This window comes from Suncus etruscus, chromosome 15, assembly GCF_024139225.1.
Source record: "Suncus etruscus isolate mSunEtr1 chromosome 15, mSunEtr1.pri.cur, whole genome shotgun sequence".
Taxonomy (NCBI): domain Eukaryota; kingdom Metazoa; phylum Chordata; class Mammalia; order Eulipotyphla; family Soricidae; genus Suncus; species Suncus etruscus.
Window position 1 is genome coordinate 28,440,529 of NC_064862.1, and position 25,274 is coordinate 28,465,802.

Here is a 25,274-nt window from a genome sequence, read left to right on the forward strand (position 1 = left end):
CTCAGCCCTAGAGCTCTACCCCTATTCCCTTTATTCCTTTTCATCACTGAGTAATGTGTCATGGCGAGAATAGGCCACACTTTGTTTTAGACCATTCAAGTAGTCCTTTGGGGGAGTTATGAGGCCTAATGCTGCTTTGTACAACTGTTGTGTGTGTGTGTGTGTGTGTGTGTGTGTGTGTGTGTGTGTGTGTGTGTGTGTGCTTCTCTGTCTTTAGGGATATTTCTAGAATTGGCCTTGTAAGGGTACCATTTGACATTCCCTCCATACACAAGATTCTCATAACTCTACCTCCTCACAGAGACATTCACTTTGTTGGCTGTCACCTCTGTGACAGTCCTTCTGGTGGGAATAAAGTGCTACCTTGCTATGGTTTGTGTTTGCATCTCTCTCAGGATGGATAATGAGCATCTGTCCTGTGCTTGTGGTTGCCCATCCACCTTCGTTCCTTGGAGAAAGAACTGGGTTCGGTTGAGATAGCTTGGTTTTCAGTTCACACGAATTGAAATGCACAGTGTCTGGTCTGGGGTTTATGTTGCTGTCCCATCTGCTGTAGTTCTTTCTCAGGAAGCTGCTACCCACCTTTCCTTTCTCTGGCAGATCCTGGACTCGGAGCTTTTTGAACTGATGCATCAGAATGGGGACTACACTCACTTCTACTTCTGCTACCGCTGGTTCCTGCTGGATTTCAAACGAGGTGCCCACCTTAGACAGGAGCCCAATTCTGAGACTCAGGCAAGGCTGGGCTGCCAGAGCAAAGCCAGTGCAGGGAGGAACACCCGCTGATTGATCTCTGCTGCTTGGGTCAGCCCCCTTCTCTTAGAGTGACCCTTGGCACATGGGTTCTTGCTTACTAAGGAGAAAATGAAGGCTAAGTAGTCATTTAATTTAGAGCCCTAACCTGGCCCTCCTTCCTCTCCCCTTAAGCCCTTCTAAGGCCGAGAACTCTGAAGCCCAGGATGCTGTTTCATGGGCACCATAGAAGCAATGTGTCACAGTGCATTGCTGTGGTGCAAGTCCAGAGTGATGCTAACCCAAACCTTTTCAAACCTCTGTGGAGGTGTTTACCGGTGCTCAGCCATTTTGATATGTTGTCTCCTCAGCTCTTTATAGCTATGGGCATCACCCACTCTCAGACAAGGAAAGAAAGAGGCTTTGTAGAGGGAAGGAAACTAGCCCAACACCCAAGAGCTAGGATAAGTGATGAACTGGGATTCTGCCTGCGTGGGACACAGGAAGCCTTTCTCTGAGAGCCTTTTCTCTGTACTAGACTCAGAGGCAAGGGTCAGCTCTTCCTGTTTGCATGGGCTAAAGTGAAATGGGAGGCAAAATGAGAGGGGAACCAAGTCCAGAGGCTGGGCAGGGACAGGATGACATTCGTTAGCACTGCCCAGGCTCACGTCCTATATTTGCAGGATGTTCAAGCTGGACACTTGGAGGCTGGAGCAATAGCGCAGCAGTAGGGCACTTGCCTTGCCTGTGACTGCCCAGGATGAACCCGGGTTCGATCCTTGACATATCATATAGTCCCCTGAGCCAGGAGCGATTTCTGAGCTCATAGCCAGGAGTAACCCCCGAGTATCACCGAGTGTGGCCCCAATGCCCCCTCCCAAATAATTAAGTGGGACACTTAAATTTCAGCCAGTGTACCTCGTGTTTCTTATCTCAAGAACTTGGGATTTCTGATGGTTAGAGAAATGACAGAATCAAGTCTCCACTGCCCCAGGACCAGGGAGCAGAGGGCAGTTGGCTGGACATGATCTGGGTGTGACTCCCTCCCACTGGTGTGCAAAATGGGTGTCTGTCCCAACAGAACTCATCTATGATGATGTCTTCTCCGTCTGGGAAACCATCTGGGCAGCCAAGCACGTCTCATCCGCCCAGTATGTCCTGTTCATCGCTCTGGCACTGGTGGAAGTGTACCGTGACATCATCCTGGAGAACAACATGGATTTCACTGACATCATTAAATTCTTTAACGGTATCCTCGGGGCCAGGATCTCACCCTTGGGGTGTGGGCTTCTGGAGAGACCCCTACAAGGGAAGGAGATAGACTGAGACCAGACAGTGTCGGGGGGAGGGTTAGACAAGTTTTGCTCTTTCCTTATGACAGTTTCCACATGTGTGCGTTGGCATCTTGCAGGGCTGAGGAAGTATTTTCATAAAGACCTGGCAACAAGACCTGGGAGCCACCAGTGTCTCCTTGGGTCTTGTAGGAAGCATGTCCCTGAGAAGGTGGTATTCTGGCCAGGAGATATTGAGATTTGAAGGTGCAGGCCTATGCTTTGCTCAGGGCACTGCTTCTAGAGTTGGGCTATACTGGTGGCCCATGTGTAACCAACGTGGGATGTGGAAGGGGGCTCATGACACGTTGCCTTCTGCTCTTTCAGAAATGGCCGAGCGACACAACACCAAGCAGGTCCTGAAGCTGGCCCGGGACCTCGTGTACAAGGTCCAGACACTCATTGAGAACAAGTGAGGCCCAGCTAAGCTACCACCCACCGCCCGCCTCGCGCTTTTCCTCCAGGCCGGCCCGGAAGTGGGGTGCAGGCATCTGTTCAGGAGCATGAATTTGTGTGCCAAGGGAAGCTGCCCCAGTAGCCAGCCATCGGGTAAAGGGCCGAGGGCTGGCCTTCCAGTTAGTTCTGCCTTATATTTCCTGTCTCACCAAAGATCGCCAAAGTCTGGGGTTTTTCTCCCTGATGGGACTTAGGATGGTGGTTTGGGAGGAGTCTCTGTATTTGTTTCCCAGCATGACCATCTGCCCTCTGTTTCTCCAGCTGCCTTGCAGGTTCAACTGGGTGGAGAAGGGAGAATTTTGGGGGGAAACAGCCATTGGAGGCAGGTGTGTGGGGCTCACTGCAGCGTCTAAAAGGAGCCTCGAAAGTCTAGCAGGAGGCTGAAAGCAGGGTTCCTCTTACTATTTAAAAAAATGGGTCAGGGGGCCAGAGAGATAGCACAGCGGGTAGGGTACTTGCCTTGCACATGGTCAACCTAGGTCAATCCCTATCACCCCATCTGGTCCCTAAGCCTGCCAGGAGGGATCCCTGAGCACAGAGCCAGGAATAAGCCCTGAAAACCACCAAGTGTGGCCCCAAAACAAAAATTCAAAAATATGGGGGTGGATAATTCTGTTCTGAGGGGACAGTCCTGAGTTATGGGATGTCAAGTTGCCTCCTGGCAGCCACTTCCAGGATGTCAGGAACCCCCTCTCCATCCACACCAATTGTGCCAACTGAAATATCTTAGGCCTTGTAGAGGTTGGTCTAGTAAGGAAGAGGCTCTGGCTTGGAGCAGGGGTGCTATGCACATCCCTCCCCATTCTCTGAATCCTTAACCAGCATCCTGGGGACCTCTCTCTGGGATCCTGATGGTCCCCCTGTGCTGGCCGCTCCACCTTCTGCTCCAGCTGCCCAGGAGAAATTCTGTTTTCAGGGACGGTGCCTCTGGAGGGCCAAAGGAAGTGGCATCGGCCAGAGAGTTGCTGAGAGCCTCTTGTGCAGTAAGAAAGCTGGTGCAGCTTTTGCCCCTAAGTGCCCTTGTGCTTTGTTCATTCAGGACAGTGAAAATGAGGAAGGAAGATTCTCCCCTGGGGCAGACCAGGGGTGGGGGAAGCTGGGGAGGTGGGAATCTGGAACTACAGTCCTGTGGGGTCTCCACGGGGGTGTGATGAGACCAAAGAAATCAAGTCAGTTGGTTTGTCTGTCTACTATGACACCAACTTCTGTTGAGAAGGCTTGGGCATGGGGGGAGCCAGTGCAGTGGGAAGCCCTCCCCCAGAAATGTGAGTTTAGAGAGGGCTGAGACCCAAGGCACTCTGAAGCATTCCAAATAATTCTCCAGTCCCAAGCCAACCTTCAGTGGGGAGAAGTCTACCCCTGCCCACTAGCCGAGGTCTTTCCCTTAGCTCCAGTGCCCCCCACCACTGCTCCTGAACCCCACCTTCACTCCCATGAGGCCTCATAGGCAGGATGGACATGGCCAAGAGGGCCCGTGCCTGCACAGAGTGCCCCGTGCAAGTTGCTCCCCTTCACCCTGGTTCCCAGCTTTCCGCTATGGGGAACAGTCTGTGATTGACCCCTCCAGGTCTTTGTTTTGCCCCCCAGCTGTCACACCAGAGCCGTTACCTTTGCCAAACCCAAGTCCCAGAATGTCTGGTTTCTAGTTTATCCTGTTGACAGGCTAGTCACAGAACACAGCACAAGACCCCCCTCTCCAACCCCTGTCCAGAGACGTACCCGTGGTTGTGATTGGAACAACTCGTACCCACTCAGCTCTCTGTGCTGCTTCAGGTCTCCACACGCCATGTGTCCTTGTGTCCTGGAACCAACTGTGTGGAGATGTTTCTGTCTATGGGACACCCTCCCCTTTTTCTCAGTGTTGCCAGCATCTCTTCTGTTTACTACAGAGTTGTGTCTATATAGAGAGACTCTATTAAAAAAAGATGTGTGTGTATGTGTGTGTGATCTCAGTTATTTTTGTTGTTTTCTGTATTCTGGGGACTTTTATCTCATTTGAAAGGGCCCTGAAACCACAGGTATCATCTCATCTGCACCCAGGGAGAGAGGCACAGACTGGTGAAAACTGCCTGGTCGTGCCCCAGATGTCTAAGGCAGGTAGATTCCTTCTCTTCCTCTGATATCAGTTAGCTATATTACCATATGATGGTGTGTAAGAAACAACCCCAAGCATTGTGACTCAGCATGATGTGATCCTGTGGGCCAGACCCTGGCTGGACTTCTTCATTTCCTCTCTCTGCTTAGCCAGCTGTCTGGTTGATGTAGTAGGGCTATGAGGAACATGGGGTTGGTGTCTCTCATCCTCTAACTGGCCTGGGGACTTGAGGAAAAGTCTCCTGCAGTTCTTCATTGAGATGGCAACTGTCTGTGCACTTATATTTTATTATATTCCAAATCCTAAAATTCAACTCCCTCTAGGTTTCAAACTTAATGGAAAGTCAGGAGCACTTGTACAAACACAAGTAATGATTTAAAAAAAAAAGACCTAATTTGGGGGGCCAGAGCAATAGTACAATGGGTAGGTCATTTGCCTTGCATGCAGCTAACCCAGGCTCAATACCCAGCATCTCATTAGTCCATTCAGTACCACCAGAAATGACCCCTGAGCACAGAACTAGGAGTAACTCCTGAGCACTGCCGGGTGTGACCCAAAATCAAAAAATAAACAAGACCTATTTTAGGCCAAAAATTCCACTCAGTAGTAAAGTGTGTGCTTTGCATGTGTGAGGCTCTGGTTTAATTCTTAACATTACATGACACCCACCAACCCCCCCCCAAATATTTCTGGAAGTGACCCCAAGAGCATAGAAGAGTAGTCCCAGACACACGTCTTCACACAACAAGAAATATTTTATTAAAATGCTATTTCCTGGGCTGGAGCAATACCGCAGTGGGTAGGGAGGCATTTGCCTTGCATGTGACTGACCCAGTTTTTATCCCCAACCTCCCCTATGGTCCCCCAAGCACTGCCAGGAATGAGCACAGAGTCAGGAGCAACCCTCGACCACCTCTGGGCCTGGCCCAAAAAATACAACAGAAACAAGTTATTTCCTACCGAAGCTTTCAAGCCTAAACACTGCTCTTGTTAAGAAGAAAATTGCTAGGTTGGACAGATTGCACTTGTCTTGCATGTGGCCAAACCTAGTGTGGCCCAGCACTGCCATGATTTCCCCTAGCCCTGAGCACAGTGAGGAGTAATGCTGGACAGAGCATTGCGTGGTGTGGCACCACAACCAAAATAAGTTAACTACCACTGTGTTTTGAGAGTGTTAAAGGTCTGCCATCCTGCATCAACATTTCTACTTGGACAGTTGAAGTACAGAACAGAAGTAGGAAGGACTCATTGTACTAATTAAAATAGTTTCCTATATTCAACTATTCGGAGAGCAAAGATTTAGGGTTCCAAATCTGCCTTTTCTTGACTGGCCATAGGTAAGTGATTTAACCTCTCTGAACTTCAGTTTTTAGTGGCGAACGAGGTATAAACATAGCTCTTGGTTCTGGATTCAGTTCTGGGCTTGCCTCTCTTGGAGACCCTCTGCCTCTGGCATTTCTGCAAATGAGTTTCTGGTTGGGAACTCAGTTTCCTTGAGTTCTCATCATATTCCTGACTCGAGGAAGGGGAGTCTTTGAAACATCAGAGACTAGAGTTCTTTTTTAAAAGAAAATTTATTTATTGAATAAATAATAAGAAAATTGTTCCTGATTGGGTTTCAGTCACACTGCTTGAGCACTCATCTTAGAAGCCAATTGTGACCATCTCCCTCACTGGAAGGAAGAACACAAGGAGGGAGGGAGGTCACAAGTTCTTGGTCACAAACACTGATGTAGTTGGCAACTGATTCTACCAACTCGAGAAAAGGGCCCCAATCCCTGTGCTGGTTTCAAGGCCCCTAGGTACCTTAAGTCCTTAAAGATCTCAAGTAAGGTTGCAGGAAAGAACACTTTGATTCTTTCCATTGTTATTTTTTGTTTGTTTGGGGGCCACACCTGATAATGATCAAGGCTTATTCCTGACTCTGTGCTTTGGGATCAATCGTGATGGGCTTGGGGAATCATCTGGGATGCCATAGATCCAACTTGGGTCAGCCAAGGCAAGCACCCTACCTGCTGAATTATCACTGGTTCACTTTGTTGCTTTTTAAAGTGCTTCATGATTACAGAGACACCTGCACTTATTACACTTCGCTGGGTAATATATGATGGCAGTAAGAGATTTACTCATGGAAATTAGGGTGAAAACCCCAACCTTCTGAGGTTTTCTTGGATTCTAGCTGTAAATGGATTATCCTTAGACAAATTGGATAAAGGAAATCAACTCAATAACCTACTAATAGAGAATTTCTGTGGATGTGAAATTTAAGGGAATAGGTTTGACCTAAGATATTTATCCTGTAGTAAGACCAGTGTGAAAGAGATTGGAGAAATGGGAACAAGAACACGGAATGACCTTGTAGCTGTTAAACGCTCATTTATCTTGTTTCCCCAAGGGAAAAAAGGGAGGGGGAAGAAATATTCAATGTGGACATGGGCTTTTAATCGCAAAACAATGCAACTATTAAAATGTTAAATGAGGGCCCGGAGAGATAGCACAGCGGTGTTTGCCTTGCAAGCAGCCGATCCAGGACCAAAGGTGGTTGGTTCGAATCCCGGTGTCCCATATGGTCCCCCATGCCTGCCAGGAGCTATTTCTGAGCAGACAGCCAGGAGTAACCCCTGAGCACCGCCGGGTGTGGCCCAAAAACCAAAAAAAAAAAAAAAAAATGTTAAATGAATTGTTGATTAAAACGATTTTAAGTGGCAAAACCAAATATTCAACAAATCTAGAAGTCTCTTTTTTGTTGTTTGTTTGTTTTGTTTTTGGGCCACACCAGGTGATGCTCAGGGGTTACTTCTGCCTCTACGCTTCGAAATTACTTCTGGCTCGGGACTATATGGGATCAAACACCCTACTGCTGCGCCACCGTTCCAGTCCCCACAACAAATACTTTCAAAATAAACCAACCCCTTAGTGCAGTCACTTTGACCATCAACAACACTGTAAACTTTAACATTCTTATAACCATTTTACCCAAACCATAATAAAATAAAACAAGAAATTGAAAGAGGAAAGAAGGACCAGCTCTCCCAAGATCAGGAGCTATTACAGTGATTAAAGCCTGTTTCTTCCATGTGGCCAATTCCAGGTGGATCTCCAACCCCACTTGTTACCCCAAGCATGCCCAGCCTTAAAGGACAAAGCTCTGGAAGGGCTCAAAGCACAGCAGGGCTGGCCCCTGCTATTCTTCCACAAGGGAATCTGGACAGAAACACACCCTCAAGTCCTTAGTAACATTGAACAAAAGACAGACTAGTTGACAGTCTCTAGGAGCCCCCTTTTCCTTGCTGAGCACTGCTTGAGAACATTTCTCACAACCCCTCCCCACAAAAATTCCTTAATCTTAAGATTTGATCCATCACTGTGACCCCCATTTGTAAGGATTCTTGTAAGGAGGTCCGTAGGGCTGAGCATAGATAGATGTGAGTTTGGAGAGGGACCCCGCAGTTCCCATTTAGTTCAATTGGCAACAGCAGTGACTGCAAAGACTAAGGACACCAGGTGGGCAGAAAAGAAGATTAGGGAAGGGCAAACTCATCCGTGGGACAGGCAGCATCTGGGGAACACATGGGCGTAGCTCAACGTGGGGCAGCTGAGCGCCAGGATCCTGGAGGCAGCCCCAAGCTTTAAATTGACTTTGGAATAGACTCTCCCGCTCTTTGCTCTGCCCACGGAGTAGAGGAATTTATGGCACAGCCAGGCTAATCCTACTTCTACGCTTCACCCCTAGTCCTGAGACTAGCTCTGTTGCAGACTCGCTCCTGAAGTCTCCCTCTTGGAAAAGAACCATTCGCCTCTAAGTCCTTGGCACCCCAAAGTTCCATGTTCAGTGTCCCTGGGAACTTAGAGCTGCAGAGCTAGGTGCAATGCATAGCACTCCCAGCCACCAAAGGCCAAGAGGAGAAGTGAGGTAAGTGAACCATGACAGCAGGGCAGGGTGGGAAGATAAGACCGAGTGGGCTTTTCTTTTTTGGGGGGAGGGGGAGGGAACCTCTTTGCCATAGCTTCTCTCTATGCCGTTGGGATGCCAAGGAGGTGCAGAAATCCAGCACACACCTGGTTCCTCTTAAAAGAGGCTGGTCGGGGCCGGAGAGATAGCATGGAGGTAAGGCGTTTGCCTCTCATGCAAGAGGTCATCGGTTCGAATCCCGGCGTCCCATATGGTCCCCCATGCTCGCCAGGAGCGACTTCTGAGCATGGAGCCAGGAGTAACTCCTGAGCACTGCCGGGTGAGACCCAAAAACCAAAAAAAAAAAAAAAAAAAAGAGGCTGGTCACTCCTGTGCCAGGAGCAGAGCTGTGATCAATGTTTTTTCTTCTGTTCCTTGGACATAGCTCCAGGTACTGGGCCGCTCAGAAGAGCCAGCCACTGTTGTTGGTATGGTGGCCATATAGTTCATAACTTGAATGTCCTGTTCTAAAGAAAAAGGGGCTCAAGTCAGTGACATGGGCTGTCTAATTTAACAGCAACGACCCCTTCCTCTCCTTTCCAGGGGCGGCTCCCCGGTATCTGGAAGGGCCAGGCACCCAGCCCGCCGCAGAGCACGCAATCCAGCCACCCCAGAAGCTGAGGCATCTCAGCCTGCTGCATCCACAGTAGCCTCTGACTCCCCAGAAGCCCCTGAAGCTACAGCACCTCAAGCCCCTTCTGCACCCCTAGTCACCAATGCACCCGAGACTTCTGTAGCGCTTCCAGTCTCGGCTGCACAAGGAGCTGCTGATGCACCACCAGGGTCCGCTGTGCCCTGGTCCTGTGCCAACGCGCTTGGATCTCGCTTCTCTGCAGACAAAGCAGGATCTGGAAGGGCCAGGCACCCAGCCCGCCGCAGAGCATGCAATCTAGCCACCCTAGAAGCTGAGGCGTCCTGGCCTGCTGCACCCACAGTAGCCTCAGGCGCCCTTAAAGCCACAGCACCCCAAGCCCCTTCTGCACCCCCAGTTGTCAATGCACCCAAGTTGGCTGTGGCCCCTCCAGCCTCGGCCGCACACGGAGCCACTGAGACACAACCCAGAGCTACTGTGTGCTGGTATTATGCCAATGTGCTTGGTTCTCGCTTCTCTGCAAACGGAGCCTGGAATGTCGGGGGAGCTCCTAGAACATGCACAACCTATTCGGGGCGCCTACATTTGGGCTTAGTGACCAGATTCATCACTGCCCCATCCCAACCTTCAAATGCTGATGGTGGAGCTGCTGCCCCTGCTTCCTTTCCCTCTCTGCCCAGAAACCCCACTTCTGCCTACCGAGCCTCAGGTGCAGCCAGCGGGGATGCCATGGCTCCTGGAGCCCCCATGGTCCGGAGCCCTGTCATGTGCATTTTTCTTTTTGCAAAGAATTGTCTCTGCTGAAAAGGAAGAATCAATTATTGGGTCAGTTTTATGCATGTATGGAGTTGTCTCCCAATGGAAACCACCAAATATATATTATTTATTCACTTTTGGTTTGGGGCCATACTCAGGCACTCAGGTATCACTCCCACCTCTGCGCTCACTGAACTCACTCCTAGCAGGGGCATATGGGATGCTGGGAATTGAACCCAGGTTGGCCGCCTGCAAGGCAAATGCCCTACTACACTGTGCTGTCATTCTGGTTCCCCCCAACTAAAAAAATTATTTTTAATGTTTTAAGTCCTAAGGAAAGTTGCATAGGGTTGGTGGGGCTTCTGTCTGCCCAAACAAAGGCTTTCTTCCTGGGTCTTGGAAATGTTTTGGCCTCTGTCAATGGCTCCTCTTTGGAAGTGACATCAAAATAGACATCTCCATCTAAGTACTTAAGAGTTTGTGTAAAATAAAAGCCTTCATCTTATTTTCCCTTCTGTCTGATTGCTGTTCTGTTCTGACTGATTTTGCCTCTGTTTTCCCAGCAAAAAATCCAAGGCCAGGAGGAGGCAGGGCTCTTGTGAGGATACTCATTGCGGGGGGTGGGGGGGGGGGTCCTCTCACACCTTACAAACCTATTGTTAAGTCCAGGAGAACGATGCGCCGTTCAAAGACACCAAGACCACAGTCTCATGCAATAGCAGGGGGTTTGTTTATTTTCTTACAAGCATGCAGGGGCTGTGCTAGAATCCAGCATAAGCCAGAATCTGCCAGCCCTGAGCCATGAGCTTACAAGCTGTATATAGTATTTCAAACAATAGAAAGGTACAGTAGATTGATTGGCTTTAGGAAGTACATGACATCTGGCATTTGCTCAATCACATTTTTGCAAGGTACAGGTGCAAGCTTACAGGGTTAACATGACCAGGTTAAAACCATGTAGGAACAGAAAGAAAGTTAAACTATAACTGGGTCTACACGTTCCCACAATTGTGAAGGTAGGGGAATGATTTAAGGCGGTCAGGAAACTCAGGGGAAACTTAAGTTCCCAGAATTGTGAAGGGGGGTAGGTATCAGGGCAGTCAGCAAATCCAGGGGAAACTTTTCCTTTACACTATTTGTTCTCTGTAAAGATGGGTTCTCCTTTTCTGCTCTACAGCCTGAAACCATCTTTTCAAATTCCCAGACTTTTATTCATAAATTCTACATCATGAGGCAAAAGAAACCGCAGACAAGCTCACCTCTTGCCCTTAGGGTCTTCCTATCTCCTGCCCCAGGACAGAGAAACTATCACTGCCTCAGATTTTTGTTTGTTTGTTTGGTTGGTTTGGGGGCCACACCCAGTGGCGCTCAAAAATTACTCCTGGCAGACTCAGGGGATCTATGGGATGCAGGGATCCAATCTGGGTCAGTGGCATGCAAGGCAAAAGCCCTACCCCTCAACACACACCCCTGTGTGCCTCTGAACCTGCCCTTGAACCCAGTTCTCTCTTCCTACACCTTCTCAGCTTCTTCTGAAGGTGTCTGCCTTCTAACTTGTTTCCTTCCTGTGCCCCCAAAATGTGGAATTTCCAGCAAGGGGAAGAAACAAAGACACACTGGTAAGAACAAGAAGCATCCCAGTTTATTGTGTACTACTGGTACAGGCCCAGCAGAGTCACCTCCAAAAGCTGAGCACCCCACCCACCCCAAATTTGTGCTATCCGATGAGTGCTGGCAGTGCTAGAGAGAAATATGCAGGGTCAGGATAACACATGACTTAGCTGGAAAGAGGAATGTTCAGGTCTACCTTCACGAGACAGGGCAGGTGAGTGATTTGACACAGCCCAGTCTGGGGAAGACAATACATCTGCCTGCAGCCTCCCCTCTTCAAAACCAGACTTCCTGGTTGCCCCCTTCAATCTTGTGCCTTGAGTGACTGCCTTTATATGATTTTCACCTGTGGCCCCTTGGAATTTATCCTGTGGGCCCATCAGGGCCTTATGAGCCCCAGTTGAGAAATGATGCTTTCAGGTATCTCTTCTAAATCTCTACCTCCACCCTTACCCCCAATTCTGGCCAGCCCACTGTCCTCTCCCACTTCATTCTCGTCTATCACTGAGTTTGTTCCCATTCAGTTGAAGACTTTCTTAGATCCCTCTTCTCTCAATCTTTGGCTTTCTCTTTGCTGCTCATTGAAGTCCCATCTCTCCACTGATGGCCAGTTCCCTCTTCATTCCCTCTTCACCCCATTGCTTCCCCTAAAAGTGTTCTTGTCAGTTCCCCTAGCTCTTCTTGTATCCTCCATCTAGTTAAATCCATAAGCCAGTTCCCTTCAAAAAGGTACTAAGAAACAAGGGACCCACTTCTTTTTCTTTCGGGGTGGGGGGTGGTCACACCTGGCAGTGCTCAGGGGTTACTCCTGGTTCTGTGCTCAGAAATCTCTCTTGGCAAGGGGACCATATGGGATGCCGGGATTTGAACCACCATCCATCCTGATCTGCTGCACGCAGGCAAATGCCCTATTGCTATGCTATCTTTCTGGCCCCAAGGAACCCACTTCTCTGAGTGTTTAGGGGTAAAATATCCTTGGGTGTTCAGGTCATGCATCCTCCTGAGTGTTCCTCCTCTTCCTCTGGCCACTGTGGTTAACTCCCCATTGCATGTTTCTCTTCCTGCCCAAATCTAAGCCTTGAATTTTGTGTGTGTGTGTGTGTGTGTGTGTGTGTGTGTGTGTGTGTGTGTGTGTGTGTGTGTGTGTTGTCAGAGATTGAAATTTTTGTAAGCTGGCTTTTTTCATTACCTTAAACTGAGTCCTGGCTGTTAAGTCTCCTATTTTAAAAATGTATTGAATCTGACAACCTGCCTCTGAGAGCTACCCTCTGATCTAACCAATGCCATCCCTGGGGGAGACACAACTGTGCACTCCCTCATAGACCCTTTGTCCTTGCCCTGGTCTCATCTTCTTTTTATTTGTTTTTTTTGGGTCACACCTGTTGATGCTCAGGATTTACTCCAGGCTCTGTGCTCAGGAAATCGCCCCTGGCAGACTCTAGGGACCATATGGGTTACTGGGAATCAAAATGAGGTCTGTCAGCGTTGGCATGTTCAAGGCAAATGCCCTACCACTGTGCTATCGCTCCAGCCCCATGGTCTCATCTTCTATCTATTCTCAGCACAGGATAAGGTAAACCAGATTTTGCATTTCCTTTCCCCATGTCCTGGAAGGAGTTTCATTTCCTCCATCCTATCTCTCCATCTTCTCTTGCATCTCTTGCCCTGTTGGTTTTACTCTGGCCAACCCTGGACCTTTATCCTTTCTTTGAACATTATTTCTACCTAGGGATCCATGTTCTCTTTCCTCCATTTAAAGCTTGTATGGCCTTATTCATTTATCTCCTTTGAGTCTTTAATTTAGTGCCAGTGTGCTCACTGAGATCCCTGTTTATGGCTACAACTCCAGTTTACTCTGCTCTTTTTCTCATTCCTTCATTTCTTACTATGATACTAATGTTTGTTTTTTTTCTGCCACTGATGTGAGTTTTTCAAGAGAAAGTTCTTTGTTTCATGCCTTTAGAGTGCCTGGTAAGATGTGTAGTAGCATGCCTAGGTGAGCATGCCATAGGTTTTGCATAACATGAACATGTGGATCTCATTGTTTTTTATTTCTCTCAGAAAATATCCAGCTGCATCTAATGGGTCAAATACGACCACCTAGTCAATCTGATCCTAAATACCAGACAATGCAAGAGAAAAGATTAATGGTGGTACCTGGACAACCAAGTGGAGCAGAAGAAACATCTCAATCTTAGATAAGAAAAGGTCAGGGGATGCTTAATACTTGAGGGATAAAATCTAGACAGAGATTTGGTGTTCCCATGAGATTTGGCAGGCTGGAAAGAATATGCAGCTTGCAATGATTTCCTTTTCTGCAAGGAATTGTCTGGCTATCCATCTCTCCAATATGTTAAGGTTTATAGTGGGGAAAGGATGGAACTTATTGTTCACTAGCCTATTTAGTATTGGGGGAAGGTGTAACTTCTCTTAATCAGCACTTGAATGGGCCCCACTCCTAGTGATGCACACCCAACTTTAAAAAAAATATTTTTAAAGAAAATGCATCACATAGTTGACATAACTGATCATAATACATTTGTTTCAAGATGACAGAAAGCAAAGTTATTAAAAAATAGAAAGAAAAGGTGAAATATTTGTGAAAATTATTGTATCTCCAATAAAGTCATTAATACAATAGCAGAAGGTTACCCCACCCCCAACTTCTGACAAGTTTAGTGCCTGAGGCCTGAGATATTTGGGGCCTCCAGGACCATGCCTAGCAGTGCCCAGAGGCCTCCAAGGATGCACCTGGTGATATGTGGCTGGTCATGTGTGCCAGAAATTAAACTGTGGCTGGATGCATGCAGTCTTACCCCAATACCATCTCCTCTGGACCCAAGATCATGCTTTTGTATCAGGCAATGCTCAAGGGCTACTTTGGCTCTGCACTTAGGAATTACTCCTAGCACTGCTTAGGGGCTATATGGGATGTGATGTGGGTCAGCCACATGCAAGGCAAGTGCTCTACCCATTGTAGTATCACTCTGGCCCCCAGAAGAGCATTTTCTTGGATGTGTAAATCACTGTACTGAAAGACTGAGCAACTTTTGGAACATCTCAGTGACACTGAATCAGCCTCACAGGTGAAAGACTATTATGTGAGTGATCACAAGCTCAGTTGGCTCAGTTTACTAATTAGATGCAGATCTGATTAAGTTTTATTATGATAAGGCTTTAAATTTGATGCCATACTTTTTATATGGGGTTGGTTTCCCTTACTATTATTAGTCTCTGAGGACTAATGATGAAATTCAGAGGTGTATCACCTATGTTTTCACCAGGATATTTATGTTTTATATGCAGATCTTTAATTCATTTTGAAATTTTTATAATGTTAAATAGTGTTCTAATTACTTTTATTACCTTCCTCCTTTCTTCTTTCCTTCCTTGCATCTTTCCTTCCATCTGCCTGTCTCCCTTTTTTTCTCTAATGTGTCTGTTCAGTTTCTCAGCAACAACTTGTTAACAAGTTGTTAATTTGTTAAAAAGGCTTTCCCTTTTTGGGGGGATAAGTTTTGGGTCATACCTGGTGGTGCTCCAGCTTATTTCTGGCTCTATTCTTAAGGATCATTCCTGGCAGGATTCAGGGGACTGACTATTGGGATGCCAGGGAATCAAACTCAAGCCAGCTGCATGCCAACTTCCTAGCCTCTGATGCTTTCCCTTCTTATACTGTAATTTTAAATCTCTTGTCATAAATTTAATGATGACATGAGTGGTTTAGTTCTCTATTCTTTGGGGGGAATGGTGCTTTTAAGCAGTACTCAATTTAATACTCAGTACCCCAGATAATCCCCCAAGCCCATCCAGAAGTGATCCCTGACTTGAGAAGCTGGAATAAGCCCTAAGTACTGCCAGGTGTGTCCCCCAAAAATTGTCTAGTAGATTTCTGTATGTTGATTTATTTCCTATTACTTTATTCTTGTATAATTTCTAGAAAATTGGGGGGTGGTCTTTAAGTGTGTGTGTGTGTGTGTGTGTGTGTGTGTGTGTGTGTGTGTGTGTGTGTGCTGCAAACGAAATTACCTGCAAACGATAATTTCACTTATTTTTAATTCTGGACTTGTGTATTTCTTGCCTAATTATTCAGGCTAGAACTTCAAACTCTGTTGAACAATAATTGTGAGCGTAAACATTTTTATATTGTGCCCAATTTTAGGGGAAAACTTCCTTTTTTATTTATCCTAGAGAGCGGTCTTAAATATAAATTTGTCATATATCTTTATTATGTTAGGTTTTTTTCTTTTACTTTCATTTTTTTAAAGCTTATCATAAATGGTAGTTGGAGCTTGTCAGATACTTTTCAGCTTCTATTGGTTGTATGATTTTACTGTTCTAACAATCCTTACCATCCTAAAATGAATCAAGTTTGGGGTGAATGATTCTTTTGATACATTTCTGCATTTGATTCACTCTGACTTTAAGGATTTTGCACTCATAGAAACAGATATTGGTTTATTGCTTTTATGTTTTGTTTTGTCTTTTATTTTGGGTCTGGTCATTTTGGCCTCGTAAATTATGGTTGAAAACATCCCCTACTCTTTGGGGTGCAGGGGCAATATTTTGTGAAGGAGTGTAGGGAGGATTTTTGTGACTTTTGGTGATTTAACGTGTCTTGGTGTAGGCTTTTTTGTTTATTTTTAAACCACACCAGGTGGTGCCCAGGAGTTACTCAAGACTCTGCACTTAGAAATCACTCCTAGCAGGTTCAGGGAACCATCTTGGATGTTGGAGATGGAACCCAGATTAGCTACGAGCAAGGCCCTGCCCACTATGCTATTGCTCCAACCCAGATGTAGGTATTTTTGAGTATAGATATCTAGGGCAAGCTATCAGTTTTCTGGATGCTAGTGGTTTTTTTTTAGGTCTGAGATTTAGCTATTATTTGAGTTGGACCTTTCTTTATCTTCTCTCTTCACTCCTTGTATATCTGTTTCCATTAGTTTCCTCTTTTAGAGTCTGATCATTTTTTAAAATGTTTATTCATTTTCCCACTCTTATTTTTCTCTCTTCTATTTGAATTATTACTAGAATTTTATATTCAAGTTTAATTTTTTTTTTTTTTTTGGTTTTTGGGTCATACCTGGTGGTGCTCAGGGTTTACTCCTGGTTCTGTGCTCAGAAATCACTCCTGAAAGGTACTGGGGACCATATGGGATTTGAACCACTGTCCGTCTTGGATTGGTTGCATGCAAGGCAAATGCCCTACCGCCGTGCTATTTCTCTGGCCCTGCTTTTCTTCTTGTTCAGTTTTCATTGCAAGAATTAAGTGAGAGTAAGATAAAAGCAGCTTTTAATGGGGACAAAAGAGATAGCACAGCAGGTAGGGTTCTTGCCTTGCATCCTATGTGGTCCCCTGCAATACAGTCAGGAGTGATCCCTTAGGGTAGAGTCAGGAGCAACTCATGAGCATTGTCAGTTTGGCCCCAAAACCAATTTTTTAAAACTGTATTTAAACTAGGTGTAAAATGTGTTTTCTATCTCACAAGGGCATCCTGGGCTCATGTCCTTACTGTGTACATGTGCTGCCTAGGTACATGGCATCTGAGCACAGGTCATTGCCTACATCTCCCCTCTCAAGATGTATACTTTCATACTTCCATCCCTTAACATTTGGCATGTGTACTGGGGCTCTCTCCTCCTTTGGAAAAGTCTAAATTCTCTCTTAAGTGCAATACTATTTCTTTCCTCTTTCTCTCCTCTTCCTCAAAATTTCTGAATAGAACTTTCCTTTACCTTTTTAAAAAATGTGTTTTCATGGGGCTGAAGTGGTGGCGCAAGCGATAGGGCATCTGCCTTGCACACGCTGACCTAGGATGGACCACAGTTTGATTCCCCAGTGTCTCATACGGTCCCCCAAGCCAGGAGCGATTTCTGAGCACATAGCCAGGAGTAATTCCTGAGCATCACCGGGTGTGGCCCAACAACCCCCCCCCCAAAAAAAAAACTTTTAAAAAATGTGTTTTCTATCAAAGAAATTCAGATACTATTGTTATATGACCTTAACAAACTCAAAAAAAATATTTTTAAAAGTCATCTTTTTTTGGGGGGGGGTCCACACCCAGCAGAGCTCAGGAATGACTTCTTGACTCTGTTCAGGGATCACTCCTGGTGGGTTTGAGGGATTATGCGAGGCACCAGGAATCAAACCCAGATTGACTGCATGCAAGGCAAGTGCCTTCCCTGCTGGTCCTAGAAGGGACCTCCTGAAGAAAATCATTATTGTAATGTAATTGCAATATAATTTAAATGCAATGTAGTTTAATTGCAAATACCATTGGCCACTCAAGGGTTGAATTCAAGGCCTATTAGTCACAAAAATCCCTTGACAAACTGCTTTGTACTCTCAAATCCTGGCCTGCAACTTGGAAGTTTAACTCTGAATGAGTCTTAGAATGCAATAAAAGAAATGGTAGATGGGCTAGAAGCCAGTCCAGATGGCGCTTGCCTTGCATGCCACTGATGCCATGTTTGATCCCTCGCACCCGATATGGTTTTCTGAGCAGCACCAGGAGTAATTCTTTGAAGACAGAGCCACAAGTAACCTCTAAGCACCACTGAGTAAGATAAAAAAAAAAACAAAATTAAATAGTATATTTCATGACTTAATAAAAATAATAACTTTGAGGCTGGAGCGAGAACACAGTGGCAGGGCATTTGCCTTGCATGTGCCAACCCTGAACAGACCCCGGTTCGATTCCCGGCATCCCATATGGTCCCCCAAGCCTTCTAGGAGAGATTTCTAAGTGCAGAGCCAGGAGTAATTCCTGAGTGTTGCCAGATAATGACCCAAAACCTAATAATAATAATAAATAAATAATAATAATGTTAGTTCTATGTTGAAAAACAATTTCATGGCCCTTTTTCCATAGTACTCTATGTATACAATAAAGTGTAGAACAGTTGAGGAGGTGTAGAGAACCTATTGCTTTGAGAAAAATCTTTTCATGTTCCTAATTTGGGGGAAAGCTTCTCCTTTTTTTTTTCCCTGAAAAGCAGCTTTAAATATAAATAACTGCCGCTTGTCTGGTGATCCATTAGTGACCTTTTGGCATATTTTTCTTCCTAAAACAGCATTACTGTTTACTTACTGGTGGAGTTGGTGGATAGTAGCATGCTTAATATTTTGCTTCTTTACATTTCTTTATATTTTGCTTCTGTATTTCATGTTTTGTTATAAGTAGAGGAACTTGCACTCATGTCCCAATTCCAGGCTGCATTGCTGCAGAAGAGGTCCATCAGTGGGGTTTTCCAGGACTCAGAGGTAAACACTCAGCAGTATTTAGAACATGTAAAAGATTCTAAAAAGAGGTATTTAGCCATTAATCAATCCATCCTTATTTCATTCATTTAAAAAAAAGTTTATATCGTGTTTTTCTTTTAAATCAGAATATCTTTCTATCATCACTATAAGTAGAAGTAATTCCCTTACCACAAATAGTTTTAAAATAATGTTTTACTTCTGTAAAAATGAATGTTTAAATCCTCATAGGGGGTTGGAGAGATAGTACAGCAAGTAGAGCGGTATGGCATTTGCCGTGCATGCAGCTGACCTGGGACAAACCTGGGTTCGATCCCTGACATCCCACATGGTCCCTTGAGCCTACCAGGAGTGATTTCTGAGTGCAGAGCCAGGAGTAACCCCTGAGCACCTCCAGGTGTGACCCACACTCGCCCCCCCAAAAAAAAGTCCTGATTTCAGTGCATGGAGTGAACATTCAAATGACAAGAAAAACACAAAAATAGATAACCAAAAAAAATAATATCACAACTGGTCATTTTAACTTAACAACAAATAAAAATTCAGTAAGGGGACAGAACCTGGAGATATATGTGTAATTTCGATATGTCGAGAAATAGTCACAATAACTGTTAGTGATTCAAAGTAATCTTCCCCCCAAAGCAGAATATTATGGGTTCACCCCATTGTAGTAGGCATCTTCCAGTAATTTGAACCCCTGGAACACTAAATTTTGATTTTGTGGCATTTCCTAGTAGGTGAAATAATAGTTATTATGCATCATGAAAGCTGTCTGCAGTAATGTAAGTGAAGTCTTCTAGTCTGTATATATTGTGTTTTCAAAAATAAAGCATTTAAAATAACAGATTTATATTTTACTGAGTCTTTGACAGACTTCTCAACTAGTTTGAAGTGGACCAGCGTGGTGCCATACATAATTTAGAGAATAATATTGAGACATATAATTGTTTTTGCCTAATAATGCATAGTTTTGGTCTTACCTTGTTCATCCACTTGTTTGCTTTCTGTGAATGAGTGAACACAGATCATGTCCTTCTCCACCGGACTTATGAGGCTAAAATCCATAAACTTGGCCTGTCCATGGTCAGATACCTTAATCCTAAAGCACTGAGATACCCAGATAGGCCTCCTCTGGCCTTATCAAACCTGACTTAGAAGTGATTCTGGTTTTCTTTGAAAACTATAAAACCCTGCTCCAAGAAATAAGAGAGGACACACAGAAATGGAAACACATACCCTGCTCATGGATTGTCAGGGTTAACATCATTAAAATGACAATACTCCCCAAAGCATTGTACAGATTTAATGTGATCTCTCTAAAGATACCCATGACATTCTTCAAAGAAGTGGATCAAACACTTCTGAAATTCATTTGGAACAATAAACACCCTCGAATAGCTAAAGCAATCCTTGGGAAAAGGAATATGGGAGGCATTACTTTCCCCAATTTTAAGCTGTATTACAAAGCAATAGTTATCAAAACAGCATGGTATCAGAATAAAGGCAGACCCTCAGATCAGTGGAATAGGCTTGAGTACTCAGAGAATGCTCTCCACACATACAATCAACTAATCTTTGAGAAAAGGACAAGAAATCCAAAATGGAGCAAGGAAAGCCTCTTCAACAAGTGGTAAAAAAAAAAAAAAAAAAACGAAGTGATTATGGGGCTGGAGTGATAGCACAGCGGTAAGGTGTTTGCCTTGCATGCAGCCGACCCAGAATAGATTCAGGTTCGATCCCTGGCATCTTGTATGGTCCCCTGAGCCTGCCAGAAGCTATTTCTGAGTGCAGAGCCAGGAATAACCTGAGCACTGCTGGGTGTGCCCCTCCCCCAAAGTGAGTCTGATTCTATGAGTGAGTGACAGGGTGGCTGTAATGAGAAACATCCCTCAATACTACCTGGAACAAGGCACAGGGCACTTTATTGCAGTGTGTAGAGAGCTTCCATCTGCAGAATCCTTGAAGATTCCTTTGGATGTGGTGTGCCAACCCTCCATAAAGAGAGTGACAGTGATCATTCGTTCTCAATTGTAAACTAACTTTCATTGTGATGAAGAAACTAATGACACCATATTTTATATTGAACAACAAAGAAGAGTTGTAAATCTTTTTCAGGAACATTTTCAGCATGCTGAGGTGACCAGGCAAGAATGGTAAGTCACTTTTTTTTTGTTTTGTTTTGCTTTTCTGGGCCACACCCAGCAGAGCTCAGGGGTTACTTCTTACTCTGCAGAAATCACTCCTGACAGGCTTGCGGGCCCATATGGGATGTCAGGGATTGAACCAGGGTCTGTCTTGGGTTGACTGTAAGCAAGGCAAATAACCTACTACTATTGCTCCAGTGATAGCAGGATATGTTAAGATTTGCCTGGCTCGTCTTAAGAGAGAAAAAAAAAGTGGTGTGGAAGGGCCTGAGCAATAGCACAGTGGAGAGTGTGTTTGCCTTGTATGTGGCTGATTTGGGTTCAATCACCAACATCTTATATGGTCCCCCAAGCCTACCAAGGATAATTTCCGAGTGCAGAGCCAGGAGTAACCCCTGAACACCATTGCATTGCATATGACCCAAAAGCAAAAAAGCAGGAGTATTAAAAATTATATGAGTAGATGGGGCCAGAGCAATAGTACAACAAGTAAGGTGCTTGCCTTGCATGCAGACAGCCCAGGTTTGATCCTCAGCATTTCACCTGGTTCCCTGAGCACTAGCAGGAGTGATTCTTGAATCAGTACAGAGCCAGGAGTAACCCTTGATCATTGCCGGTTATCGCCTCAAAACAAAATTATATGAGTAGATAAATTGGATGATAGATTTTTTTCTGTTTTCATTTTCTGTTGGAAATATACATATCCATTACATTTCTTCCAGAAATATAACAAATAAAAACAGCAATCTAAAATCCTTTCATCTAAAAATTTGGAAATGGAATGGAATAATAGCAGCATTCTAAGACCCTTTCTTTGTTACGGGGGAATGTTAGAACTTCTGGTTCATTTCAGTCTGTCAACAAATTGAAACCAATTAGAAAAGTATGGGGAAAAAAACAACAAAAAATAAAACATGATATTCCTATCAATAGATAGGGGGAAAGGAAGTGAAATCAACACTGATACAATCTTGAAGGCAAGAATGGGTTAAGGAAAATATGACAAGCTCAATACGCACACAAGAAAAATGTAAGATGAGATTCAGTACTCATAATACATAATGTAAGATTAATATGTAAATATAAAAATATGGCTTCAATATATTCTTCAATAGATTGGCTATTGAAGAACAGAAATCTATTGGCTTTAACAGATTCTCGGGAAAAGCTGATATTCCCATCCCAGAATCTCTTAATTAAATTATCCATGACCACCTTGATTATGTTCATTTTATGTTTCTGCTGCTAGGCCTTAGCATGTATGTTTTACCATCTAAATCCCATGAGCAGCATTACCTGTGTCAATGATTTAACTGTACCTTACCTACAGGCTTTGTCAAACACTTTCCCAATGGTTAAATAGGCTGGTAAGCATGAAGAAAACTCTGGAAATGGGATGGATTTGGGTGAATAAGTGTCTTTTTGGATATTGTATCCTTTCTCTTCTAAAACCAAATGGTGCCCACATGTTCTGTATTCTAGGTATAGTTTTTTTGTGAGTCAGAGCGTGAGAGAAGGTACTATCAGTCCCACTCATTATAATGTCACCCATGACACCATTCAGCCCCCATGCAAGACAGAATCTAACCTACAAACTATGTCATATGTATTATCACATCTAAGTAAATAATTCCTTTTATTTAATGATGTAAAAAAAAAAAAGACAGGTTATTTTTTTCTTTGAGGTACTGAGGAAGGGGAAGAAGAGGAAAAGGATCAGAAAGAGTAATGAGTAAAGTGCTCAAGAAAGAGCACAGGCTTCTCCAAAGGTGCAAAGAGCCCCAGTACATAGCCCAGCATGAAAAAAGGAAAGTTGGATTGGATAAAATTAAAAAAAAGACAAGTCACATCTTAGGAGGGGAGTTACAGGTGACATGTGATTGGGCACCATGTATCCAGGCAACATGTGCCTTTAAAATTTACTTAAATCTTGGGGCTGGAGAGATAGCATGGAGGTAAAGGTGTTTGCCTCGAATGCAGAAGGTCTGTGGTTCAAGTCCCGATGTCCCATATGGTCCCCCTGAGCGTAGAGCCAGGAGTAACTCCTGAGCGCTACTGGGTGTGACCCAAAAACAAAAACAAAAAAACAAATTACTTAAATTTTAATTTTAGCATTTTCGTAAGTTTTTTGTTTGATTTTGTATTTTAGTTTTGGGGCCACAACTGGCATCGCTCAGGCATTACTCCTGGCTCTGGACTCAGAGGTTACATACTCCTGGCAGGCTTGGTAGACCAATGGGATGCCGGAGATTGAACCTTGGTTGGTGATGTGCAAGGCAAATGCCCTCCCGCTATGCTATCACTTAAATCTTAATGCTGATTTTCCATCATATCCTTTAAGATTGCTCAGGAATGAGTTCTTATTTTGAATCTTTGATATCTCAAATTCAGGGAAGGGGGTGACTGGCTCAATAGTACAGGACACTTGCCTTGCACACAGCCAATCCAGGTTGGACCTCCAGCATCCCATATGGTCCCCCAGTCCCTGCCAGAAAAGATCCCCTAAGCATAGAACCAGAAGTAAAACCTGAGCACTTCCACATGTGGCCTGTGTGGTCAACCTGGGTTTGATCTTCAGCATCCTATATGGTCCTCCAAGCACCTCCATGAGTAATTCCTAAGCGCAAAGCCAAGAGTAACCCCTGAAGCACTGTTTAGGTTGTAGCCCCAAAACAAACTTAGGATGCCATCACCAGGTGTGGCCCATAAACCATAACAATTTTATTTTAATTTTGGAGGCCGGAGTGATAACACAGTGAATAGGACATTTGCTTTGCACATGATTGACTTGGGGTTGATCTCCAGCGTCCCATATGGTTCCCTGGGCCTGACAGGAGTGATTCCTGAGCACAGAGCCAGGAGTAACCTGAATGCAACCAGGTGTGCCCCCCCCCCCAAAAAAAAACCAAAAACAAAAGACAAAGCAAACTTTTTTTTTTTTTTGGTTTTTGAGTCACACCCAGCAGCCCTTATGTGTTACTCCTGGCTCTGTCCTCAGATATGGCTCCTGGAAGGCAAAGGGGACCATATGGGATGCCGGGATTCGAACCACCGTCAGTCCTGAGTCAGCCGCTTGCAAGGCAAACACCCTACCGCTGTGCTATTTCTCCAGCCCCAAAGCAAACCTTTAAAATAATTTTAATTACCTTAGGGAAAGAGGGTGAGTATTAACTTGTTTTGTTTTGTTTTTTGGGCCACACCCAGTGATGCTCAGGGGCTACTCCTGGCTACGCTCTCAGGAATCACTCCTGATTTTACATTTTCATGAAAAGAAACCCAGTCAAATCTTTTTTTTTGGGGGGGGGAGGGTCCATAATCAGGAGTGCTTAGGACTTAACTCTTGGCTTTTTGCTCAATTGGGATCACAAATACTGTCTATTCTAAAAGTTATTTTATTTTTATTTTATTTCAGTTTTGGGGCTACACCGAGTGGTGCTCAGGAGTTACTCCTGGCTCTTCATTCAGAAATAATTCCTGGCAGGTTTAGGGGACCATATGGAATGCTGGGAATCGAACCTGGGTCCATCCCGGGTCTGCCACATGTAAGACAAATGCCCTATCGCTATGCTATCTCTCTGGCCCCTAAATGTTATTTTAAAGGGCGATCAAATCTATGATTTAACATTTACATCCCAACATGGGGACCTAAGTAAATGTGATTCAATTATTCTTGAATCAACCCAGAGACTGAATTCCTGTAGTGACTACCAACGAGAAGGTTGTGAAAGCTAGATGTTTTGAGATTTAACTGTTAAGTGATCTATGTGCTTTCTCATGCTGCTGACTACTGAGACATGTAGCATATTTTCTTTATTGAAGAGAAATCAACATGTGCAATCTTCATTTAAATAGATTACAATAATGGGCCAGAGTGATAGCACAGTGGTAGAGCCTTGCACACAGTCGACCTGAGACTGACCCAGGTTTGATTCCTGGCTTCCTATATGGTCCCCTGAGCTCACCAGGAGTGATTTCTGAGCACAGAGCCAGGAGTAACCCCTGAGTGCCACTGGAGTAGCCCCAAAATAAATAAATTACAATATTTATTTCTACTTCTGCAGGTACTGAGAAATGCATTCATAATAGTCATTGACTTTTTCCAGACACATAATTTAAGGCAATACTATTTATTTCCACAGAGCTGGAAAGATGATAGAGTGGATAAGACACTTGTCTTGCATGTGGCTGACCCAGGTTTGATCCCCAACAATCCATATGGTGTCCTGAGCCTGCCAGGTGTGATTCCTGAGTGCAGGGTTAGGAGGAATTCCTGAGCACTGCCAGATGTAGCCCAATTTTTTAAAAGGTATTATTTCTAGGTCAAATTTTATTTCGACTGAG

General features: G+C 44.7%; 1 protein-coding gene across 3 annotated transcripts in view; it reads left to right on the forward strand.

Moving 5' to 3' along the window:
• The window catches only part of SGSM1 (small G protein signaling modulator 1), a 667,483-nt gene that overhangs the window by 52,403 nt on the left and 589,806 nt on the right, over positions 1–25,274 (forward strand). For 2 of the 3 annotated variants that reach the window (XM_049788768.1, XM_049788767.1), the window contains 3 exons: positions 601–697; positions 1,814–1,981; positions 2,391–4,455. In XM_049788768.1, the coding sequence (XP_049644725.1) occupies positions 601–697; positions 1,814–1,981; positions 2,391–2,479 (354 nt within the window). In that variant the 3' untranslated portion in view covers positions 2,480–4,455. Of the gene's footprint in view, positions 1–600; positions 698–1,813; positions 1,982–2,390; positions 4,456–25,274 lie in introns of those variants that run through there. The other variant, XR_007503136.1, reaches the window with a different exon arrangement.